Genomic DNA, 23,343 nt, shown 5'->3' on the forward strand with positions numbered 1-23,343 from the left:
ATGTTCCCTGGCATTGGAGGGGGGAGGGGAGCGATTGAAATGTCCGCCAGTGCGGCGGCTATTCCAATTGCAAAGCTAGCAGCAGGGCTGCGCGGGAGCTCCAGAGCGCTGCGCAGACCCACAGCTTAACGGGACCATCGATCCTGACACCGTCTGCCTTATTGTAGACCTGAATTGAATTCCCATCCACTGATCCAGTTGTATAGTTTGGACGCAGCAATCCATGGTATGTTGTCAGTAAACCCTGCCGTGCTTTCGTGGTGCGGTAAGTGCCGACTCCCGCCGGGGAAGGAGTGCAACATCCCTGGATCCCGAGTGGCCTCAATTCTCTCAGACAGGCGGCTTCACTGCTTGCAATCCAATTGCACCCGACACATGAAGCTCGCTCACTCGGGCACAGCCATTCTCCCCAATGTGTGACGGATGCGATCTCCAGGACCGCCATGTGCAAAACGATCCACTCCCTCCTGAATCTGGGCAGGATAAAAGTGCAATTGCCCGCGACACAGGGAAGTGAGGTTCAGGTTCCCAACCCTCCCGCTTTCGGCGGGAGTCTCCCGGAGTGGGTGATTTCCTGCTGCTGGTGGCAAACCCGCAGCGACTGAGAACTGATGCACCCCACCCACCATTGCCGGCGGTCAGAATTACTGCATTGAGTCCAACAGAAATCACCTGGTAACTCCAAGGGTCCTGACGGGGGGTGGGAGAGAGAGAGACATACACACACACACACAACCAGGAGCGAGGCACAGGCATGTCGAGCTGTGATGTCGCTGGTGCACACGGTGTTTTGTTGCCAGTGAGGCTCAGGCAGCTTTGGTGCTTGACCCGAGGATTGAGCCTCCCCTCCCCTCCCTCCGCTTCAGTGCTGGGTGTGGGAGTAAGTGAACTACATTAGCTTTGGGTTCAATTTTGGTTTTATTATTATTTTTATAACTTGCTGTGTATCCCAAAAAGTCATAAAATTGTAGTAAGACAGGAGACAGTAGTTGGACCTTAGTTATATCACTAATGTTGATTCACTGACTCTTAGTGCGGTCGATACTGCAGAAACTCACAGGTAGTTTTTACTGAAACAACGGATCCTTAAATCTTTGTATTCTGTTGTGTTCGTTCTTGGATTTATAAATTACATTATTCATCTCACTATTTAAAAAAAAGTCACACCTTGTATCCGGAGGTTGGTGATGCTGAGACACTCCATGCAATAACATGTGCAAACGGGTGACGAGTGTCATGTGATCAGATACCATGTGATTAAGCATCACGAGCGGTGTCACATGATCGAATCTCCAGGAATATGTCAAACCAGAGTTGAGAAGCTACCTCCAGTCAGAATGGATCGGGTGCCGCTGATGTCCCCAGAGGCTGATCTACACACTGAGACAGGATCTTGCAGTCCTACGGGCAGGTCTCCATGTTGCCAGCTATATAAAATAGGGGCAGATTGGGAGTGGGGTTAGTGCCCCTGCTCCACTTTAACACTCGCCCCATCTACCCTTTCCCTGGTTCCGTTAGACGGGTAGTGGTGGTGATGGGGGAGTTAAAATCAGGCCCAGGTAATTTGACAGGCGACGCGGAGGGAGGGTGATGGGTTTTCAGCAAAACGTCTGGTTTTAGGTTATCGAAGAAATAAAATCACAAAATCGGTTTTGTCGCCTTGCAGAGAAAAAGATGAAGAAAAGCAGAAGGACCAAACGGAAAAAGAAGCTTGCAGTTGGAGAGGGATCGGAGGAGGGGGGGAGACTCCTCATAAAGTCCGTGGTCGGTTAACGGGAGGGGGGGGGCGAGGGGATGAGGGAGGGAGTGAGGGGATGAAGGGGCGAGGGAAGGCAAGGGGATGAGAGGATGAGGGGGTGAGGAAGGGCGAGGGGATGGGGGAGCAAGAGAATGGGGTGAGTGAGAGGACGAGGGGGCAAGGGAAGGCGAGGGGATGGGGGGGGGAGGGTGAGAGGGCGAGCACCCCAGACTGAAGGGGGAAAGTCGGGAACCCGGGAACTCAACAAACACTCAGCAAAAACCAACACAAACAAGATCATAGTGTCAGAAGTGGTGTCATTACTCTGCAAAGATTGTTCCAAATACATCAACAATCTGAAACTTTCTCCACACTGCAAAAGGCCGTGCATGCTGGAGGTCATTTGGAATTATCAAGACTCAGATCGATAGATTTTTATTGGGTAACAAAAGCAATTCTGGCCTCGTGCGCATCCCTGATTTCCATCGCTCCACCAGCTGCCTGGGCCCCAAGCTCTGGAACTCTCTCCCTAAACCTCTCCACCTCTGTTTCCTTCCTCTCCTCCTTTAAGACGCTCATTGACACCTACATAAGAACATAAGAAGTAGGAGCAGGAGTAGGCCACCTGACCCCTGGAGCCTGCTCCGCCATTCAATAAGATCATGGCTGATCTGATCATGGACTCAGCTCCACTTCCCTGCCCGCTCCCCATAACCCTTTACTCCCTTATCGCTCAAAAACCTGTCTATCTCCGCTTTAAATATATTCAATGACCCAGCCTCCACAGCTCTCTGGGGCAGAGAATTCCACAGATTTACAACCTTCTGAAAGAAGAAATTCCTCCTCATCTCAGTTTGAAATGGGCGGCCCCTTATTCTGAGACTATGCCCCCTAGTTTTAGTTTCCCCTATGAGTGGAAGTATCCTCTCTGCATCCATCTTGTCGAGCCCTCTCATTATCTTATATTTCAATAAGATCGCCTCTCATTCTTCTGAACTGCAATGTGTATAGGCCCAACCTACTCAACCTATCTTCATAAGTCAACCCCCTCATCGCCAGAATCAACCTAGTGAACCTTCTTTGAACAGCCTCCAATGCAAGTATATCCTTCCTTAAATACGGAGACCAAAACTGTACACAGTACTCCAGGTGTGGCCTCACCAATATCCTGTACAGTTTTAGCAGGATTTCTCTGCTTTTATACTCTATACCCCTTGCAATAAAGGCCAACATTCCATTTGCCTTCCTGATCACTTGCTGAACCTGCATATTAACTTTTTGCATTTCATGCACAAGGACCCCCAGGTCCCTCTGTACTGCAACACTTTGCAATTTTTCTCCATTTAAATTATAATTTGTTTTTCTACTTTTCATCCCAAAGTGGATATCCTCATATTTTCCCACATTATACTCCATCTGCCAAATTTTTGCCCACTCACTTAGCCTGTCTATATCCCTTTGCAGATTTTTTGTGTCCTCCTCACAATTTGCTTTCCCACCCATCTTTGTATCATCAACAAACTTGGCTACATTACACTCAGTCCCTTCATCCAAGACATTAATATAGATTGTAAATAGTTGAGGACCCAACACTGATCCCTGCGGCACCCCACTAGCCACTGTTTGCCAACCGGAAAATGACCCATTTATGCCGACTCTCTGTTTTTTGTTAGTTAGCCAATCCTCTATCCATGCTAATATATTACCCTCAACCCCGTGAACTTTTATCTTGTGCAGTAATCTTTTATGTGGCACCTTATCGAATGCCTTCTGGAAATCCAAATACACAACATTCACTAGTTCCCCCTTATCCACCCTGCTCATTACATCCTCAAAGAACCCCAGCAAATTTGTCAAACATGATTTCACTTTCATAAATCCATGCTGACTCTGTTTGATTGTATCATGCTTTTCTAAATGTCCCACTACTGCCTCCTTAATAATGGACTCCAGCATTTTCCCAATGACAGATGTTAGGCTAACTGGTCTATAGTTACCTGCTTTTTGTCTGCCTCATTTTTTAAATAGGGGCGTTACATTTGCGTTTTTCCAATCTGCTGAGACCGCCCCAGGATCCAGGAAATTTTGGTAGATTACAACCAATGCATCCACTATCTCTGCAGCCACTTCTCTTAAGACCCTAGAATGTAAGCCATCAGATCCAGGGGACTTGTCCACCTTTAGTCCCATTATTTTACCGAGTACTACTTCATTAGTGATAGTGATTGTATTAAGTTCCTCCCTCCCTATAGCTCCTTGATTATCCATTATTGGGATGTTTTTAGTGTCGTCCTTTGCTCATCTGCCCTAATATCTCCTTCAGCTGGGTGTCAGATTTTGTCTGATAATCGCCCCTTGAAGCATGTTGGGATGTTTTACTACGTTAAAGGCGCTATATAAATGCAGGTTGTTGTTGCTGGGGAAGGATAGCGAGGGAAATTGAGGTACAGATCAGCCATGATCTGATTGAACGTGGGAGCAGGAGCGAGGGGCTGAATGGCCTCCTCCTGTCCCTGTGTTCTGTGCGGTGTCTCTGGGGGATAACTTTGCTCTGTCACCGTGTTCGCGTTGTGTTCCTTTACTTTCCACAAACATTAACTGAACTGAACGCCCACAACCTCCCAGCATTCCTCGGGCTGCTATATTTAGGACGCCAGTAGACCGAAGCACAGTGCTGGTTAATACCCAGCAGAAGCCTCTTGTCAAAGCTCAATTACAGGGCCAGTTAAAGTTAACAGACAGACCACAGGAATTAAAATCTCTCCCATGTCACGCACCAACTAAGACGTCAGCAACTTGCATGTGTGCAATGTGGCTACCGAGGTCCCAGAAAGCGCAGCACTGAGGTAAAAGGGCCAAGGAGCAGTGAGAGAGAGGGGCAGAAGTAGGGATACAGGGGCAGGGCACAGGGAGAACGCTGGCCTTCCTCCCATCAACAAACTCGGGGCATATTTTATAACAACACAAGGGAAGTCCTCCCTCCGTAAACTGATTTGCATGTTCCTGAATTCCAGGCTGCATGGTTTGGAGAATTCCATCGGGAGCCCTCCTCTGTCATGGTACGTCGGTTGCAGAGGGAAGGGACGGGTTGGTCCAAGTCTGGTGCTCCGTCCCTGGACTCTGTCCTGAATTAGCCTCAGTGCCCCAGGGCTGGGGAGCGGGGGAGGGGCTGGGTTACCATCATGCTTTGGGCGGTGAGTCTGTTGTGATGCCCCACAAAGTCAAATATCCTGCTGATGCTTGCACAAAAGATTGGCCCGATTTTAAGTCCAGGCGGGTTCAACCCTCCTCTTCATTTCCTCTCCCCCCTCCTTTCCCCCTCCACTTAGAATCATAGAACGGTTACAGCACAGAGGGAGGCCATTCGGCCCATCGAGCCCGTCCCGGCTCTCTGCAAGAACATTTCAACTAGTCCCACTCCCCCGCCCTTTCCCCGTAATCCTGCAATTGTTTTCCTTCAGTTATTTATCCAATTCCATTTTGAAAGCCGCGATTGAGTCTGCCTCCACCACCCTCTCAGGCAGCGCATTCCAGATCCTAACCACTCTCTGCGAAAAAAACGTTTTTCCTCACGTCATCTTTGGTTCTTCTGCCAATCGCCTTAAATCTGTGTCCTCTGGTTCCTGACCCCTCTGCCAATGGGAACACTTTCTCTCTATCTACTCTGTCTAGACCCCTCATGATTTTGAAGGGTTTAACTCCCTCCTGTTCATCTCCTCGTCCCCCTCCCTGCCCCTCCCCGCTCCACTACCCCTCCCCTACAGCCACACCAGAATAGGCCCAATCATCACGAATCCTGTCTGACAAAGGTGCTTTGGAACATCTTGATGTTGGGAAAGGCGACAATATAAATGTAAGTTCTTTCTTTCTCTCTCTCTTTCGCTCTCTTTTTCTCTCTCTCTCTCTCTTTCTCTCTTTCTTCCTCATTTCCTCATATCTGATATATATCCCCAGTTGTGCTTTGCTTGACACAGCTGTATGTATATGATGGTGTTCTAGTTACTCAATAGATTATTCTATAGAGCATCTTATTTCTGCACTGTCACATTTCTCATCATTTACAAAGTCTTTTTTCTCAAAATAATTGTCCCTTTCATTGAGGAGTCTATCCTCCGTCATTAAAATCTTTTCTCATTTTATATCCAGAATCTATTAACTGATTAGCATTATATTTAAGATAGTCATCACCAGGAGGATGGTCAATTGGAAACTGGGTCTTCAAACAGCCCATAATCTTTTAGTTTATTTAGAAAAAGATATTTAAAAGTCACTGGCAAGTAATGATTACTGCAGTGTGACAGGGAACGCATGCTGGGATAATTGAGAGCTTATGTGGCCTCACTTCTATAAGGGCCACCCAGGGAAGTTTGGCAGAGATTAGGACATCAGAGGAGAGGGATTTTTGTGGTCACTTTTAAATAACTGTTGGATAATGCTTTAGGGTCAACATTGTAAGAGGCACTTTCAGAAAAAGCTTCAGTTAATCCAGCTTAAGGCCGACATCTTTCGATGGAACAATGGACAATTCTACTTCTGACGGCAGGTCAACTTGATTCAGTAGCATCTCTCAAGTTCATCGCTCCACCAGCGGCGGCTGTGCCTTCAGCTGCCGGGGCCCCAAGCTCTGGAATTCCCTCCCTAAACCTCTCCGTCTCGCTACCTCTCTTTCCTCCTTTAAGACGCTCCTTAAAACCTACCTCTTTGACCAAGATTCCTGTCCTAATATCTCCTTCTGTGGCTCGTTGTCAGTTTTTTTGTCTGATTACACTCCGGTGAAGCCCCTTGGAATGTTTACTGTGTTAAAGGCGCTATATAAATGCAAGTTGTTGGTAACAATCTAGAAGAGACTGCAGAGTTTGAAATCCTTTATTCCTCATCCACCTTCCCAACTAAATGCAGCCGCCAAACACACAATGGGCCGGAGTGTGCAACGGGAATAAGGTTAACTTTGCTCATCATTATATCGGAATAAATCGGATAGCAACTTTTCCGCACATGCGCAGTTAAACGAGGAAATGGAAAAGTTGATGTCGGAGATACCCGCTCCTCCACAGGTGGTGCTGTAACAGTCTTCGCCAATAGACTCAGCACTGACATCATTGCAATGGCCTGATGTTGGGGTACTTATCCATTAGTTCCCCACTAATGATGCCAAAAAAAGTTAGGGCAGGTGCATTCAGGGGTAAGTGAATTTTTAATGGTATGGTAAGTCAAATTACGCCCAATCAACCTCTCTGGCCCTGAAAACTTAATTTTACAAGTGTGGAGTCTCATTCCTTCAGAAGCTAATTATTGTTGACGATTTAAAAAAATGTACATTAATTTTTTTAACTTTTTCTGTCTCTATCTTCTATCTATCTCTCTCTCTCTTAATCCCTTCTGCAGCTCCCAATCTTTTTTTCTCTTTCTATTCTAATTTATCCTTCCTGCTTCATACTTCCTGGTTTAGATTCTGCGTGTCTCAGTGAGGATTCTTCAATTTGATTGGTTGAAGAGCCTCACTGTCGCTTGACCTGCTCACAGATCCCCTGACACCGGATTGGAGCACGTTTCCACTCGGAAGCCTGAGAAACTTTGTGGGCAGCTGTCAGCGAGTGCCGCACCTTCACTGCTGACCGCAAAATCCCGACCCAGCAGGGGTTGATTTTCCTCTCGCTGTGTCTGGATGTGTTTGATACTCCGAGCATAGAGGAGACTGTGGGGGGGAATCACGCTCCTGTAATAAAGACCTCCTGACTGCCTGCCGACGAGCTGTGCTTTGTGATGCTGCCCCCAATCAGTGCCCGCGAGCTCCAGACTGTCCGACAGGGACTTGCTGAAGATTGAACTCTATCCTCAATCGAACTGGTGGTCCCATAGAAACATAGAAACATAGAAAATAGGTGCAGGAGTAGGCCATTCGGCCCTTCTAGCCTGCACCGCCATTCAATGAGTTCATGGCTGAACATGCAACTTCAGTACCCCATTCCTGCTTTCTCACCATACCCCTTGATTCCCCGAGTAGTAAGGACTTCATCTAACTCCTTTTTGAATATATTTAGTGATCCCAGAGCAGGGTGCGCAGAGTCCCCACCGCTCCATCCCTCCCTCCCCAATGAAGCTGTGGGCAGCGACACCGATCATACCGGCTAGATCCCAGATACAATGCCAGATCTGTGCTCAGTTTGCTGACGATTGTGGTGATGTAGTGGGGGGAGGGAGGGTAGAGCTGTGGCGAGATTGGATCTGGGAACCCCTTGGGTTAGGAGGGATGGGGAAGGTGAAGATGTGTTGGATGAGGGAGGAACGAGACTGAGCTGTGCTGCGTCCCACAGTCAGATAGCTGCAATATTTGCATCAATACCCTCCACCCCCCCACCCACCCCATGGCAGAGGAGGGGGAAAGGGAGGAGATGGGGGGTTGAAGGAGGTGGAGGAGAAGATGGAGGCGCGTGGGGAGTGGGAGGGCACTGGGGGAGAGGGGGCAAAGTAGGAGGGGGAGGGAAGGGGGGTGGAGGGGCGGGGGAGATGGTGTGTAGGGGAGGGGGAGGGGATGGGCGGGGGGTGAGGTGGTAAAAGGTCAATCAGCACATCCCGACGTCGAGTATGTGCTCAGTAGGAGCTTCAGATCGCTAGTGTGGATACTGGGGCTCAATGGACAATTTCAGTGCTGAGATCAATAGATTTCTGCTGGGGAAGGGTATCGAGGGATGTGGAGCACTGCTGGGTAAATGGAGTTATGATGCAGATCAACCATGGCCTGATTAAAGGGCAGGACAGGTCCGATGGGCTGAATAGCCTCCTCCTGTTCTTAATGTTCCTATTAAACAATATTTGCGGCTTTTGAAACTTTGTCAGCCAGCTAGTTAATTCTCAGCTAGCATTTGCTACAATTATTGTAAAATGTGCTTCTGTCTGAGCTTTTGCACTGAAATGTAATATTTGGATATTTTGCTGTTTTATATTTAACCGTTAATAGTATGGCACAATAAAGACTGCTCTAAACAACCATCGCCTGAGCCTACTGTTCTTCACACTGGATTAGAACACATGGATATCGCTGTGAATACTGGATGGACTTCAGGGCTGCTGGTTCAGTGGGATGAGCCCAACATGGTGTGCGGTTAAACACTCCTGAAGAGACGATTGACAATATGTCTGTATTTAGGGAGTGCCCCTTACAAACCCTCGCCTGCCCAGCTTCTGTCACTTGACCCTGAATGAAGCCATGTGTTTATTTGATGCATTCAGGCACAGGATGAACCATCCGTGGCTAACTACGGAAGTTAAGGATGGTATCAAACTGAAAACAAAGGCATACAATGTTGCGAATATTAGTGATAGGCCAGAGGAATGGGAAACTTTTAGAAACCAGCAAAGGACAACTAAAAAAATAATCAAGAGGGAAAATAGATTATGAGAGTAAACTAGCAAGAAATATAAAAACAGACAGTAAGAGCTTCTACAGGTATATAAAAAGGAAGAGAATAGCTAAAGTAAACATTGGTCCCTTGGAGGATGAGACTAGGGAATTAATAATGGGAAACAGGGAAATGACAGAGACTTTGAACAAATATTTTGTAACGGTCTTCACGGTAGAAACACTAAAAGCATCCCAATAGTGGATAATTAAGGGGCTATAGAGAGGGAGCAACCTAATACAATCACTATCACTAATGAAAAAGTACTCAGTAAAATAATGGGACTAAAGGCGGACAAGTCCCCTGGACCTGATGGCTTGCATCCTAGCGTCCTAAAAGAAGTGGCTACAAAGATAGTGGATGCATTGGTTGTAATCTACCAAAATTCCCTGGATTCTGGGGAGGTCCCAGCGGATTGAAAATTTAACGCCTCTATTCAAGAAAGGAGGGAGACAGAAAGAAGGAAACTATAGACCAGTTAGCCAAACATGTGTCATTGGGGAAATCCTCGAGTCCATTATAAGAACATAAACATAAGAATTAGGGACAGGAGTAGATTACTCAGCCCCTCAAGCCAGCTCCACGATTCAATGAGATCATGGCTGATCTTCTACCTCAACACCACTTTCCCGCCCGATCCCCATATCTCTTGATTTCCCAGGAGTCCAATAATCTATTGACCTCTGTCTTGAATATACTCAAAAACTGAGCCTCCACAGCCCTCTGGGGTAGAGAATTCCAAAGATTCACCACCCTCTGAGTGAAGGGCCACTGCACAGCCGGTGATGATGTCATCAGTGTGCGCAGCGACCCCTTAGCCCTGCCCCCCCCCCCCGCAGCAGAAATTGGCCAGCGGGTCGTGAACTGGGGCAGATATCTGCTCGCAGGGTGGAAGTTAAAGGGGAGGTGGGAAGCGCTGCGCACCGCCATTTTTGGGGGGCTGAATCACCTGTCAGCCCCTTCTGTGTTTCATTCGCGTGGTCCGGGCAACCATCATGGTCCGGGCCGCTATCCTGCACTCCGTTTGTGTGCCAGGCTGCAGTCTCGGTACTACATCGCCCTGGTGGGGCAGTGGAGGCCATCAGAGGCCTGGAAGATTGCGAAGCGGCCCTCCCCTTTAACCGAAGGGGAGGGGCATTGAAACGCGTCAGTGCTATGCGGAGCGTCCGTGTAGCGCTGCCGATCACGGCCCAACAGGAAGTGGAGCCTGCGCGATTGCGCTCCACTTCCTGTTGGGGGCAGTAACCACAATTTTGCAGCCGGGGCAGGACTTCCGCACCAGACGCAGGAAGTCCCGCCCTGACTCAGTTACCATCCCCAAGTGGAGCACCAGGGAATTTCACCCCCGTTGTTCTAATGCGAGAGTTGAGAGATTGGCACATCCCATCAAGAGGACATTCATCTGGTTTTCCATCCCCTAATTTCACCCCCAATCTCCCAATCTCCCAATTCCTCCACAATCCCATCCCCGCCACAGCCAACTGAAGCAACTTGCTTTTGATGATGCTTTATCTCGGAAGAGTAACTGGGAGGATCGAGCAGGTGGAGGGCTCATTGGGTGCAGTCCATCGGGGCAGGAAGTAGACAGTCCCAGGAAGTGGGAAAGTATTGAACTCACTGTCATCGTGGCTGTGGGCCCTGACAGGGGTGAGAGGAAACGATTGTCACTGTGAGATCTGGGCAAAGTCCAATTTGGTCACATAGTTGAAGGTCGCCGCATTGTGATCTCGCACATTCTGTCCCATCTTGGAACATGGTCAGAGTCCAACATAAATGTTTTAATGAAAATCCTTTTCCTTTCTCAATCTTTCCAAAGCATTACATAGAATGTACAGACAGAAAAAGGCCATTGGGCCCAAATGGTCCGTGCCGGTGTTTATGGTCCACACCAGCCTCCTCCCACCCCTCTCCTATCTCACCATCTCAACCTCTTATCCCTTTCTCCCTCATGTGTTTATCCAGCTTCCCCTTAAATGCATCGATACTATTCACCTCAACCCCTCCCTGTGGCAGCGAGTTCCACATTCTCACCGCTTTACGGGTAAAGAAGTTTCTCCTGAATTCCCCATTGGATTTATTAGTGATTATCCTTCTTTAATAAGGAGAAACTGTTCCCATTAGCAGAAGGGTCGAGAACCAGAGAACACAGATTGGCAGAAGAACCAAAGGGAACATGAGGAAAAACGTTTTTACACAGTGAGTGGTCAGGATCTGTAATGCACGGCCTGAGAGATAGACTCAATCATAGCGTTCAAAGGGGAATTGGATAAGTACTTAAAAGAAAAAATGCAGGACTACGGGCAAAGGGTGGGGAGTGGGACTGGTTGAAGTGTTCTTCCAAGAGCCGGCACGGGCTCGATGGGCCGAATAGCCTCTTATTCTGCTGTAAGAATTTATTATTCTATGCATTTCATCTGTCTATTTCTTGTTCTTGTTCTTTTACCTCTCTTTTCCTTCTGAAAGCTTTGTGTCCGCTCCTTCCTGCCTCTTTCTGCCTCCAGTTTGTTCTGACTCCATCACATCACTTCCCAGCAATGTCCACACGGTGGCAGTGTAACCCCATGGACTGCTCCTCCATTCGATCGCAGCCACAACAATTTGCTGAACAGGGGCCGGAATATCGCAGGTGTGTGGGTTCTCCACTCACTCACACACTCACACACTGGCATACACACTCAGTCACTCACACTCACTCACATACTCACACACTCACTCACACTCACACTGGCACACACACTCAGTCACTCACAGTCACTCACACACACACTGGCACACACACTCACTCACACTCACACACACACACTGGCACACACACTCACTCACACTCACACACACACACTGGCACACACACTCAGTCACTCACACACACATACTCATTCACATACTCACACACTCACTCACATTCACACACTGGCATACACACTCAGTCACTCACACACACACACACACACACACACATTCACATACTCATACTCACTCTCACACACACACACACACTGGCACACACACTCAGTCACTCACACACACATACACACTCACATACTCACACTCACGCACACACACACACACATACTCACACACTCAATCACACTCACACACTGGCACACACATTCAGTCACTCACAGTCACACCCACACACACTCACACACTCATTCACACACACACACTGACACACACTCACTCACTCACACACACTCACTCAGTCACTCGCAGTCACTCACACACATTCATCCACACAATCTCACTCACTCACTCACACATACAATCTCACTCACACACAAAATGGAAATGAGGAGGAATTTATTCTCTGAGGGTTGTGAATCTTTGGAATTCTCTACCTCAGTGAGCTGTGGAGGCTAGGTCATTGAATGTATTTAAGGTGGAGATAGATGGATTTTTGAAAGATAAGGGAGTCAATGGTTATGGGGAGCAGACAGGGAAGTGGAGTTGAGGCCAGGATCAGATCAGCCATGATCAAAAAATCAAAGAGCAAGTTATTATTTAAATGGAGAAAGATTGCAAAGTGCTGCAGTACAGTGGGACCTGGGGGTACTTGTGGATGAATCACAAAAGGATAGTATGCAGGTACAGCAAGTGATCAGGAAGGCCAATGGAATCTTGGCCTTTATTGCAAGGGGGATGGAGTATAGAAACATAGAAACATGGAAATTTACAGTGCAGAAGGAGGCCCTTTTGGTCCATTGTGTCCACGGCCCTTGGTCAGCAGTCCTAAAGGTTACATATAAATCTATGAACAATGACGGAAAGGCAAAGAGCACCCAGCCCAACCAGTCCACCTCACACAACTGCAAGATCCCTTATACTGAAACATTCTACACTCCATCCCAACCAGAGCCATGTGATCTCCTGGGAGAGGCAAAAACCAGATTAAAAACACAGGCCAATTTAGGGAGAAAAAAATCTGGGAGAAAAAATGGTATTGATGAGGCCACACCTGGAATACTGCGTGCAGTTTTGGTTTCCATATTTACGAAAGGACATACTTGCTTTGGAGGCAGTTCAGAGAAGGTTCACTAGGTTCATTCCAGGGATGAGGGGGCTGACATGAGGAAAGGTTGAGTAGGTTGGGACACTACTCATTGGAATTCAGAAGATTGAGAGGTGATCTTTTCGAAACGTATAAGATTATGAGGGGGCTTGACAAGGTGGATGCAGAGAGGATGTTTCCACTGATGGGGGAGACTAGAACTAGAGGGCATAATCTTATAATAAGGGGCCGCCCATTTAAAACTGAGATGAGGAGAAATTTCTTTTCTCAGAGGGTTGTAAATCTGTGGAATTCGCTGCCTCAGAGCTGTGGAAGCTGGGACATTGAATAAATTTAAGACAGAAATAGACAGTTTCTTAAACGATAAGGGGATAAGGGGTTATAGGGAGCGGGCAGGAAAGTGAACCTGAGTCCATGATCAGATCAACTATGATCGTATTAAATGGTGGAGCAGGCTCGAGGGGCCGTATGGCGTACTCCTGCTCCTATTTCTTATGTTCCTATGTTCACACATTCACACATTATCTCACATACACACACACTCTCACACACACTCACACACTATCTCACTCACACACACTCTCACACACACTCACACACTATCTCACTCACACACACTCAGCAACTCACACACATTCACACACACACACTATCTCACTCACACACACTCAGCAACTCACACACACTCACACACTATCTCACTCACACACACTTTCACACACACTCACACACTATCTCACTCACACACACTCAGCAACTCACACACATTCACACACACACACTATCTCACTCACACACACACACATACACTCACACACACAAACACTGTCTCTCACACACACACACACACACTATCTTACACACGTACATACACTCACATGCACACACTCATGCACACGCTATCTCACACACACACACACTATCTCACACACACACACTCACACAGTCACTCACTCACATCTGCACAGGAGGGTAGTGGGGCTGGAGGAGTTTGCAGAGATAGGGAGGGCCAAGGCCATGGAGGGATTTGAACATGAGGATGAGAATTTTAATTTGTAATATTCACTCTCAGAATATTGCACACTCCAGAGGCACATGAGCTCAAGCAGGACGGAAAGCATTTAACACAGAAGATGACTTTTAATGAACAAAATTACCCAAACAAGATAAATGGCAAAAATACAATTAATCTTTTTTTGTCACTGATGTGTCCAATACTCAGTAAGTGGAAAACTTTGATATTCGGTTTCTGGTTTAATTGAACTTTCCATTCGGTTATTCAAGGTCGGATGGGATTAGATTGATGCTGAGAGAAGTTACAGACTACAGTCTGGCATTCATTACATTGTCTGCCATTCTCTCTCCCTCCCTCCCAGCCTCAGTGAAAATAAACCGTAATAAGGCCAGGTCTGGATTGCGGGAATATTATACATCTCTCAATCTTCTCCAAGTGCAATGTGAGGCAGGTCCCTCAGCCACCCGGGCCGTCCCCAAACACAGGGAGACAAGGGGACTGGTACTGCAACATTGACTGACACTTCGAACACCCCACGGTTCAGTACATGCTGCCCTGCGATACATTCACATAAATGAGTGTGAGACCTTGCCAGCAGCTCCATCTATGGGTTCCAGAGAGAAATATCTTTATTAAGAGAGAAGGAAATTAAACAATCACCTGATCACATTACTGGGATGTCCTAAAGTGCTTTGCATCCAGTAGACTAAATCTGAAGTGTCGACACGACTGTGTACATTACAGAAAAGTACCCCACACAGGAAGTGAATAAATGGCCAGATAATCTGTTTTAGTGATGTTGATTGAGCGATAAATATTGGCCAGGACACTGGGGAGAACTCCCCTGCTCTTCTTCGAAATAGTGCTGTGGGATCTTTTATGTCCACCTGAGAGAGCAGACAATTTTAACGTCTCATCCGAAAGACGGCACCTCCGACAGTACAGTGTTCCCTCAGTACTGCCCCTCCGACAGTGCGGCGCTCCCTCAGTACTGCCCCTCCGACAGTACAGTGTTCCCTCAGTACTGCTCCTCCGACAGTGCGGCGCTCCCTCAGTACTGCCCCTCCGACAGTGTGGCGCTCCCTCAGTACTGCCCCTCCGACAGTGCAGCGTTCCCTCAGTACTGCCCCTCCGACAGTGCGGCGCTCCCTCAGTACTGCCCCTCCGACAGTGCGGCACTCCCTCAGTACTGCCCCTCCGACAGTGCGGCATTGCGTCAGTACTGCACTGGGAGTGTCAGCCTGGATTATGCACTCAAATCTCGGGAGGTGGAGGGGGAAATTGCTCTCGCACCTGTGAGGTGATTAAAAGGAGTTCCAGGAACCATTGGGTACATCACCCATCATCCCAATCCTACCTACCCTACACCAGTCTCCACCAGCGACTCGCCTTACTCCCTCTCGGCCAATCGGCACGCACCATCCCAGCCGGCAACTTATTGCAAAGCTCAATGGCCCTCTGGGTAGTGAGAAATCTCTGGGCGTGCCGCCCAGCTGTATGCTTGTGTTTAAGATGATTACAGGAGTCGATGGGGTAGATCGAGAGAAACTATTTCCTCTGGTGGGGGAGTCCAGAACAAGGGGCGTCACCTTAAAATGAGAGCCAGGCCGTTCAGGGGTGATGTCAGGAAGCACTTCTTCACACAAAGGGTGCTGGGAATCTGGAACTCTCTCCCCCAAAAAACTGTTGATGCTGGAGGTCAATTGGAGCTTTCAAGACTTATTTTTGTTGGGTAAGTGTATCAAGGGATGTGGAGCCAAGATGGATAAATAAGAACATAAGAATTAGGAGCAGGAGTCCACCATTTTGTCCCTCGAGCCTGCTCCGCCATTCAATAAGATCATGGCTGATATCGACCTCAACTCCACTTTCCCGCCCGATCCCATAATATCCCTTGATTCCTTTAATATCCAAAAATCTATCGATCTCTGTCTTGAATATACTCAGCGACTGAGCCTCCACAGCCCTCTGGGGCAGAGAATTCCAAAGATTCACCACCCTCTGAGTGAAGAAATTTCTCCCCATCTCGGTCCTAAATGGCCGACCCCTTATCCTGAGACTGTGACCCCTGGTTCTAGACTCCCCAGCCCGGGGGAAACATCCTCCCTGCATCTACCCTGTCAAGCCCTGTAAGAATTTTGTATGTTTCAATGGGATCACCTCTCATTCTTCTAAACTCTAGAGAATATAGGCCCATTCTACTCAATCTCTGCTCATAGGACGATCGCCCCATCCCAGCAATCAGTCTGGTGAACCTTCGTTGCATTCCCTCTATGGCAAGTGTATCCTTCCTTAGGTAAGGAGACCAAAACTGTACACAATACTCCAGGTGTGGTCTCACCAGGACCCTATATAATTGCAATAAGATGTCTTTACTCATAGACAAATCTTCAAATGGAGTTAAGGTACAGACCAACCAGGATCTAATTGAATGGCAGAACCGGCTCGAAGGGCTGACTGGCCTTCTCCTGTTCCTATGCTTACATAACTTATAGGCCCTCTGGTCCTCCCTAACCGATCTAACTCAGATAACCTATCCACACAGGGACTGCTGCCAACTGACCCTAGCTGGCAGGGTATCAGATGGATTCTATTCGAGCAAAGGTTTAGGCTGTGACTCACGGACCGAGTTCTCATTTATCTTTTCTTTGTGTTCCTACATTGCTGAACAGAATATGGAGAAACGCAGTCAGGAGTCTCTGGATACCCCACGGAGGTGCTTCACAGTGTGACCACGAGTGATTACAGATTGCCGTCATAAGAACATAAGAAATAGGAGCAGGAGTCGGCCATTTGGCCCCTCGAGCCTGCTCCGCCATTCAATAAGGTCATGGCTGATCTGATCATGGACTCAGCTCCACTTCCCCGCCCGCTCCCCATAACCTTTGACTCCGCTATAGTTCAAGAATTCAACTATCTCTACCTTGAATATATTCAATGTCCCAGGCTCCATAGCTCTCTGGGGCAGAGAATTCCAAAGATTCACGAAACTCTGAGAGAAGAAATTCCTCCTCACCTCCATCCTAAATGGGCGACCCCTTATTCTGAAACTATGCCCCCTAGTTCTAGATTCCCCCCTTGAGGGGAAACATCCTCTCTGCATCTATCCTGTCAAGCCCCCACAGTATCTTATACGTTTCAATAAGATCACCTCTCATTCTTCTAAACTCCAATGAATAGAGGCCCAACCTCCTCAACCTTTCTTCATATGTCAACCCCCTCATCCCCAGGATCAACCTAGTGATCATTCTCTGAACAGCCTCCAATTCAAGTCATAACTCACCCTCGAGGCAGAGCGGGAGAGCGGGAGAGAGGCAGAGAGGGAGAGTGGAGAGAGGGAGAGACGGAGAGAGAGGGAGGGAGAGTGGAGAGAGAGAGAAACGGAGATAGAGGGAGAGATGGAAAGAGAGGGAGAGAGGGAGAGAGAGAGAGAGAGAGGGAGGGAGAGAGAGGGAGAGAGGCAGAGAGGCAGAGAGGCAGAGAAGGAGAGAGGGAGAGAGGGAGAGAGAGATGGAGAGACGGAGAGAGAGGGAGATATGGAGAGAGAGGAAGATACGGAGAGAGAGGGAGAGAGAGGGAAAGAGGGAGAGAGGCAGAGAGGCAGAAAGGAAGAGAGAGAGGGAGGGAGCGAGGGAGAGAGAGGGAGAGGAAGAGAGGAAGAGCGAGGGAGAGCGGGAGAGAGAGGGAGAGAGAAGGAGAGAGGGAGAGAGGGAGAGAGACAGAGAGGGAGAGAGAGGGAGCGAGGGAGAGATGGAGAGAGACAGAGAGAGAGAGAGATGGAGAGAGGGAAAGATGGAGAGAGAGAGGCAGGGATGGAGAGAGGCAGCAAAGGAGAGAGGGAAAGAGGCAGAGAGGCAGAGAGGGAGAGGAAGAGAGGCAGTGAGGGAAGAGAGGGAGAGAGGCAGAGAGAGAGAGAGGGAGAGAGAGGGAGAGAGAGGCAGAGATGGAGAGAGAGGGAGAGGGAGAGAGGGAGAGAGAAAGAGAGGGAGGGAGGGAGAGATGGCGAGAGGGAGAGAGGGAGAGAGGGAGGGAGGGAGAGAGGCAGAGAGGGAGAGGGAGAGATGGAGAGAGAGGGGGAGAGAGAGAGAGGGAGAGAGAGGGAGAGAGGGGGAGAGGGAGAGAGGGAGAGAGGGATAGAGAGAGAGGGAGAGATGGAGAGAGAGGGAGTACGGGAGGCGAGCGGCCTACAAGAGGCCCGTCAGTGAGCAGCGTGAGTTCATGAGAGGTGGGAGTTCGGGAGATGAGCGGCCTATAAGAGGCCCATCAGTGATCAGCAGGAATTCATGAGAGGTGGGAGTTCGGGAGGTGAGCGGCCTACAAGAGGCCCATCAGTGATCAGCAGGAGGTGAGCGGCCTATAAAGGCCCAGCCGGTGCATCTGCAGCAGGGTGAGAAGGCAAAAAAGAAGTAGAAAGAAATCGAAAGGTGACGTCACAGCCAAGGGGGTAAGTGATTGATTGGTGATTGGTAAGTAGTTTTTCTTTTTCTTTTCGATATCAGTAAGTAACCTTTTAGGCAGAGAGAGAGGGAGAGAGGCAGAGAGGGAGAGAGGGAGAAACGGAGAGGGAGGGAGAGAGGGAGAGAGGGAGAGACGGAGAGGGAGGGAGAGAGGGAGAGAGGGAGGGAAACATAGAAACATGGAAACATAGAAAATAGGTGCAGGAGTAGGCCATTCGGCCCTTCACCACCATTCAATAAGATCATGGCTGATCATTCACCTCAGTACCCCTTTCCTGCTTTCTCTCCATACCCCTTGATCCCTTTAGGGAGGGAGGAGTGCTCTGAGCACTGAGACTGAGAGTTGTTCCCCGGTCACTGCAAGGCAACAGAGGAGAGAGTTATATGAGACAGATCACTGCGAGTAGCTTCAACTTGGTTTGATTAAGCAAGACCCCCACATTCAAAACAAACCTGTAACCTTAAAACAGCCTTGGTCAGGATCACTGCCACCCCATAGCAATGGTTCCAGGGATGAGGGACTTCAGTTACGTGGATAGACTGGAGAAGCTGGGGTTGTTCTCCTTGGAGCAGAGAAGGTCGAGAGGAGATTTGATCGAGGTGTTCAAAATCATGAGGGGTCTGGACAGAGTAGACAGAGAGAAACTGTTCCCATTGGCTGAAGGGTCGACAACCAGAGGGCACAGATTTAAGGTGATTGGCAGAAGAACCAAAGGCGGCATTGAGATAAATCATTTTTACGCAGTGGGTGGTTAGGATCTGGAAAGCACTGCCTGAGAGGGTGGTGGAGGCAGACTCAATCGTGGCTTTTGAAAGGGAGTTGGATAAGTACCTGAAGGAAAACAATTGCAGGGTTATGGGGAAAGGGCGGGGGAGTGGGACTGGCTGAGGTGCTCTCGCAGGGAGCCGGCACGGGCTCGACGGGCCGAATGGCCGCCTTCTGTGCTGTAACTATTCTATGATTCTATGATAAATAGGAGCAGGAGTCGGCCATACAGCCCCTCGACCCTGCTCTGCCATTCAATAAGATCATGGCTGATCATTGACCTCAATTCCACTTTCCCACCCGATCCCCATCTCCCTTGATTCACTAAGTGTCCAAAAATCTAGCCTTGAATATACTCAACGACTGAGCCTCCACAGCCCTCTGAGACAGAGAATTCCAAAGATTCACCACCCTCTGAGTGAAGAAATGTCTCCTCACCTCAGTCCTAAATGGCCAACCCCTTATTCTGAGACTGTGATCCCTGGTTCTAGACTCCCCAGCCCGGGGGGAAACATCCTCCCTGCATCTACCCTGTCAATCCCCCTCGGAATCTTATGTTTCAATGAGATCACCTCTCATTCTTCTAAACTCCAGAGAGTATCGGCCCGATCTACTCAATCTCTCCTCACAGGACAGTCCTGATCCAGCCAGGTTAGCTAGACCCAGACACTGACCCTTCTTATTCCCCTGTAACATTTCTAAACTCCTCTGCCAGTTGCTTGACTTGAGCACATAATCCAAGCTGACACATAGAGCCAGAAATTCCATTGCGCCCCGCTTGGGACGATAACTTTTGAAGTCTCTGAAATGTTTCACCAGGTGATAATCATTTTTTCTCCCGGGAAATTTTTTTACGGTCTTATGTTCGAATGAAATTCAGCTTTAGCGCTCCAGGAGGGAAGTGTAACGCTAAATCAAGCGGCAATACTTCCCTTAGAGCGGTAAAGTGTTGTGAGAGGGCGGTGTGGGCAGAGCGCTGAACAATGTTCAGTACTTAAAGGAAGGGCCAGCGGTGGGTTGCAACATTCCTGTACTCAGTTCTGTGCGGCCTAGGGACCTGTGCGATTGCCACGATCACTCTCAGAGGAGCGCTGAGACATCGCGCAGCAATGCATTGTCAGAAACAGTCAGCAGGCACCAGACTGGTGAGAGGAATAAAGTTTGCCCTACCTGTCCACCTCTGCCTTTAAATAGCGCTCCCCAAGTGGCCGGCTGAGGTGACAACGCCTCCTGCTGCCGCCGTTGTTGACACCCAGCGATGCGCCAGGGGGCGGGAGCGAATATCACATCCGGGGCGGTAACAGGATGCTACGTACAGGATGACGTCACGATCTACGGAACGCGAGAGGCTGAGGCGGTAAGTGTGAGCGCCAGCGCAAAACCGCTGGGGAAGTTTGTGCACATCGGTGAATTCTCCGCGCCCCGTTACTGTCCCCTGCAGGCGCTAACGGGAGGCGCAAAGCAGCCCAATTTCTCCCCCTTAAGGCACATAACACTGAGGGAGTGCTGCACTGTCGGAGGGGCCGTGTTTCGGATGAGATGTTAAACCGAGGTCCCGTCTGCTCTCTCGGGTGGATGTAAAAGATCCCATGGCACTATTTTGGAGAAGTGCAGGGAAGTTATCTCCAGTGTCCTGGGGCCAATATTTATCCCTCAACCAACATCATTGGCTGTAAAGTGCTTTGGGACGTCCGGTGGTCGTGAAAGGCGCTATATAAATCCAATTCTTTTTTTCTTTGCAACTCCACCTGAAATGAGCAAAAAACAGCTGCTGCAGGAAAGCACTGTACAGATGTTCAGTGCCCATTGCTACCCATTCACCGGCTCCCTCACACCGTCCAATGGACGCAAAATAAGGGTCTTTAATCCTGGACAACATAAAGTTTGAGAGATTATCGGCAATGAAGCACAGTTAGCAGGAAAGCAGTGCACATGTAAAACTAACAATCTGTAGTTCAATGTCAGCTGTACAAAGAAGTCACATAGCCATGCATTTCATTTCCCCCATCACTGTGTACTCCATCACAATGATTCATCCTCTGAGCTGGGCCGGCAGGAATCTCCGCAATGAACTTTTGATTGACAAATCAGCAGCAGATTGTGGGCCAGCTCCGAGCCCTGCGCACTGTGTGCCGGCTGTGGGCTGTGATCTGATAGGGGACTGTGCATTCTTTCTCTCATGCGTCCAATCCATCCTGTAACTCGACTCCCACTGCACTGGGGACGGGAGGCAAGCTTTGAACAATCATAGGGGAGCTTTCTATGTTGCTCACAGACTGGCTTTTCACAGCTCGTCTGTGACTGTTACAGAGAGACGGACAGAGAGAGAGAGACAGAGAGAGAAAGACAGAGGGAGAGAGAGAGGGGGACAGAGGGAGAGAGAGAGAGTGAGACAGAGTGAGAGAAAGAGAGAGAGAGACAGACAGACAGAGAGTTAGAATGAGAGACACAGAGACAGAGTGAGAGAGACACACAGAGAGAAAGACAGGGGGAGAGGCAGAGTGAGAGAGAGAGAGAGACAGAGACAAAGAGAGAGAGTGAGAGAGACAGAGACAGAGACAGAGAGAGTGAGAGAGACAGAGAGAGAGTGAGAGTGAGAGAGACAGAGAGAGTGAGAGAGACAGTGAGAGTGAGAGAGGGACAGAGAGAGAGTGAGAGTGAGTGAGAGTGAGAGAGACAGAGAGAGAGTGAGAGTGAGAGAGACAGAGAGAGAGAGTGAGAGACAGAGAGAGGGAGAGAGTAACAAAGACAGAGAGAGAGAGAGTGAGAGAGACAGAGAGAGAGAGTAAATGCAGCAGGTTTCAATGTGAGCAAGATTAAGAGGATCTGGGCAATCAGCAGACGAGACAGGCAAACCTGCATTGCTGGGAGGAAGTGTTGGTGTCCTCTGGTGCCCAGGACTGGGTGGGAATTGCATGTGAAGGGTGTTTGGGAGAGCAGAGGTAGGCACAGTATTCAGCTGGAGCGTGGCAGCCCTGTGCCTAGGGGGAGAGGACGGAGGCAGTGGGTGAGCAGAATGTGGGTGCCTGTCGCTGTGACCTTACTGTGTGCTTCAGTCAGCCTGACGGGCTTGGTTGTGCCGCGGCGAGGCCCGGTCGCCCCCCGCGGGCACTCCCACCGGGTGCAACACGGCCAGTGCAGCTATACCTTCGTGCTGCCGGAGCCTGACCACTGCCGAGCGAGCGCTGGCCAGCGCCACACTAATGCCCTCCAGCGGGACTCACCGCCCAGCGAGCCTGACACCGCCCTGCACAAACTCCGTCACCTGGAGACTGCCACCGAGAACAACACCCAGTGGCTGCTGAAGGTAAGGGCGACATCCCGAACTACTCTCGTTCATTCCCGGCCTGCGGGCACGGCTGGCAAAGCTGCCAGTTATCACTCATCCTGACCAGGCGGTTGGGGGCTTTCTTTAACCGCTGGTAACGGTTTAGGTGGAACTGAGTGACCATTCACAGATCAGCTCAGAGCCAAACCCTCTGGGACTGGAGTCACATATCGGTCAGACCGGGTAAGGGCGATAGATTTCCTTTCCTGAAGAACATTCTCGGGATGTGTGCAAGGCCGGCATTTATTGCCCATCCCTAATTGCCTCGAGAAGGTGGTGGTGAGCCGCCTTCTTGAACCGCTGCAGTCCGTGTGGTGAAGGTCTTGTTACTCTTGGTAGCAGTTTGATGGAAATGGGTGTCTCGCTGGGCCCTCTAGGAGGGCAGTTAAGAGTCAACCACATTGCTGTGGGTCTGGAGTCACATATCGGCCAGACCAGGTAAGGGCAGCAGATTTCCTTCCCTAAAGGGGCATCAGTGAACCGGTTGGGTGTTTACGGCAATCCCACAGATTCATGGTCACTTTTACTGATCCCAGATTTTTTTTTAAAACCAAATTCCCAAATTGTCAAACCGCCGGGGTGGAATTTGAACTGACGATCTGTGGATTATTAGCCCAGTAACATAAAGCA

General features: G+C 49.1%; 2 protein-coding genes across 2 annotated transcripts in view; both read left to right on the forward strand.

Annotated features, from left to right (window-relative positions):
- Positions 1 to 1,773, forward strand: part of rspo4 (R-spondin 4) — a 37,841-nt gene extending 36,068 nt beyond the window's left edge. The window contains exon 5 of the mRNA XM_070894906.1: positions 1,667 to 1,773. Within this exon, the coding sequence (XP_070751007.1) occupies positions 1,667 to 1,773 (107 nt within the window). The remainder of the gene's footprint in view (positions 1 to 1,666) is intronic.
- Positions 1,774 to 22,033: 20,260 nt separating this feature from the next.
- The window catches only part of angpt4 (angiopoietin 4), a 109,378-nt gene continuing 108,068 nt past the window's right edge, over positions 22,034 to 23,343 (forward strand). Inside the window, exon 1 of the mRNA XM_070895136.1 lies at positions 22,034 to 22,692. Within this exon, the coding sequence (XP_070751237.1) occupies positions 22,402 to 22,692 (291 nt within the window). The 5' untranslated portion in view covers positions 22,034 to 22,401. The remainder of the gene's footprint in view (positions 22,693 to 23,343) is intronic.

This window comes from Pristiophorus japonicus, chromosome 12 (assembly GCF_044704955.1).
Source record: "Pristiophorus japonicus isolate sPriJap1 chromosome 12, sPriJap1.hap1, whole genome shotgun sequence".
NCBI classification, from domain to species: Eukaryota; Metazoa; Chordata; class Chondrichthyes; family Pristiophoridae; genus Pristiophorus; species Pristiophorus japonicus.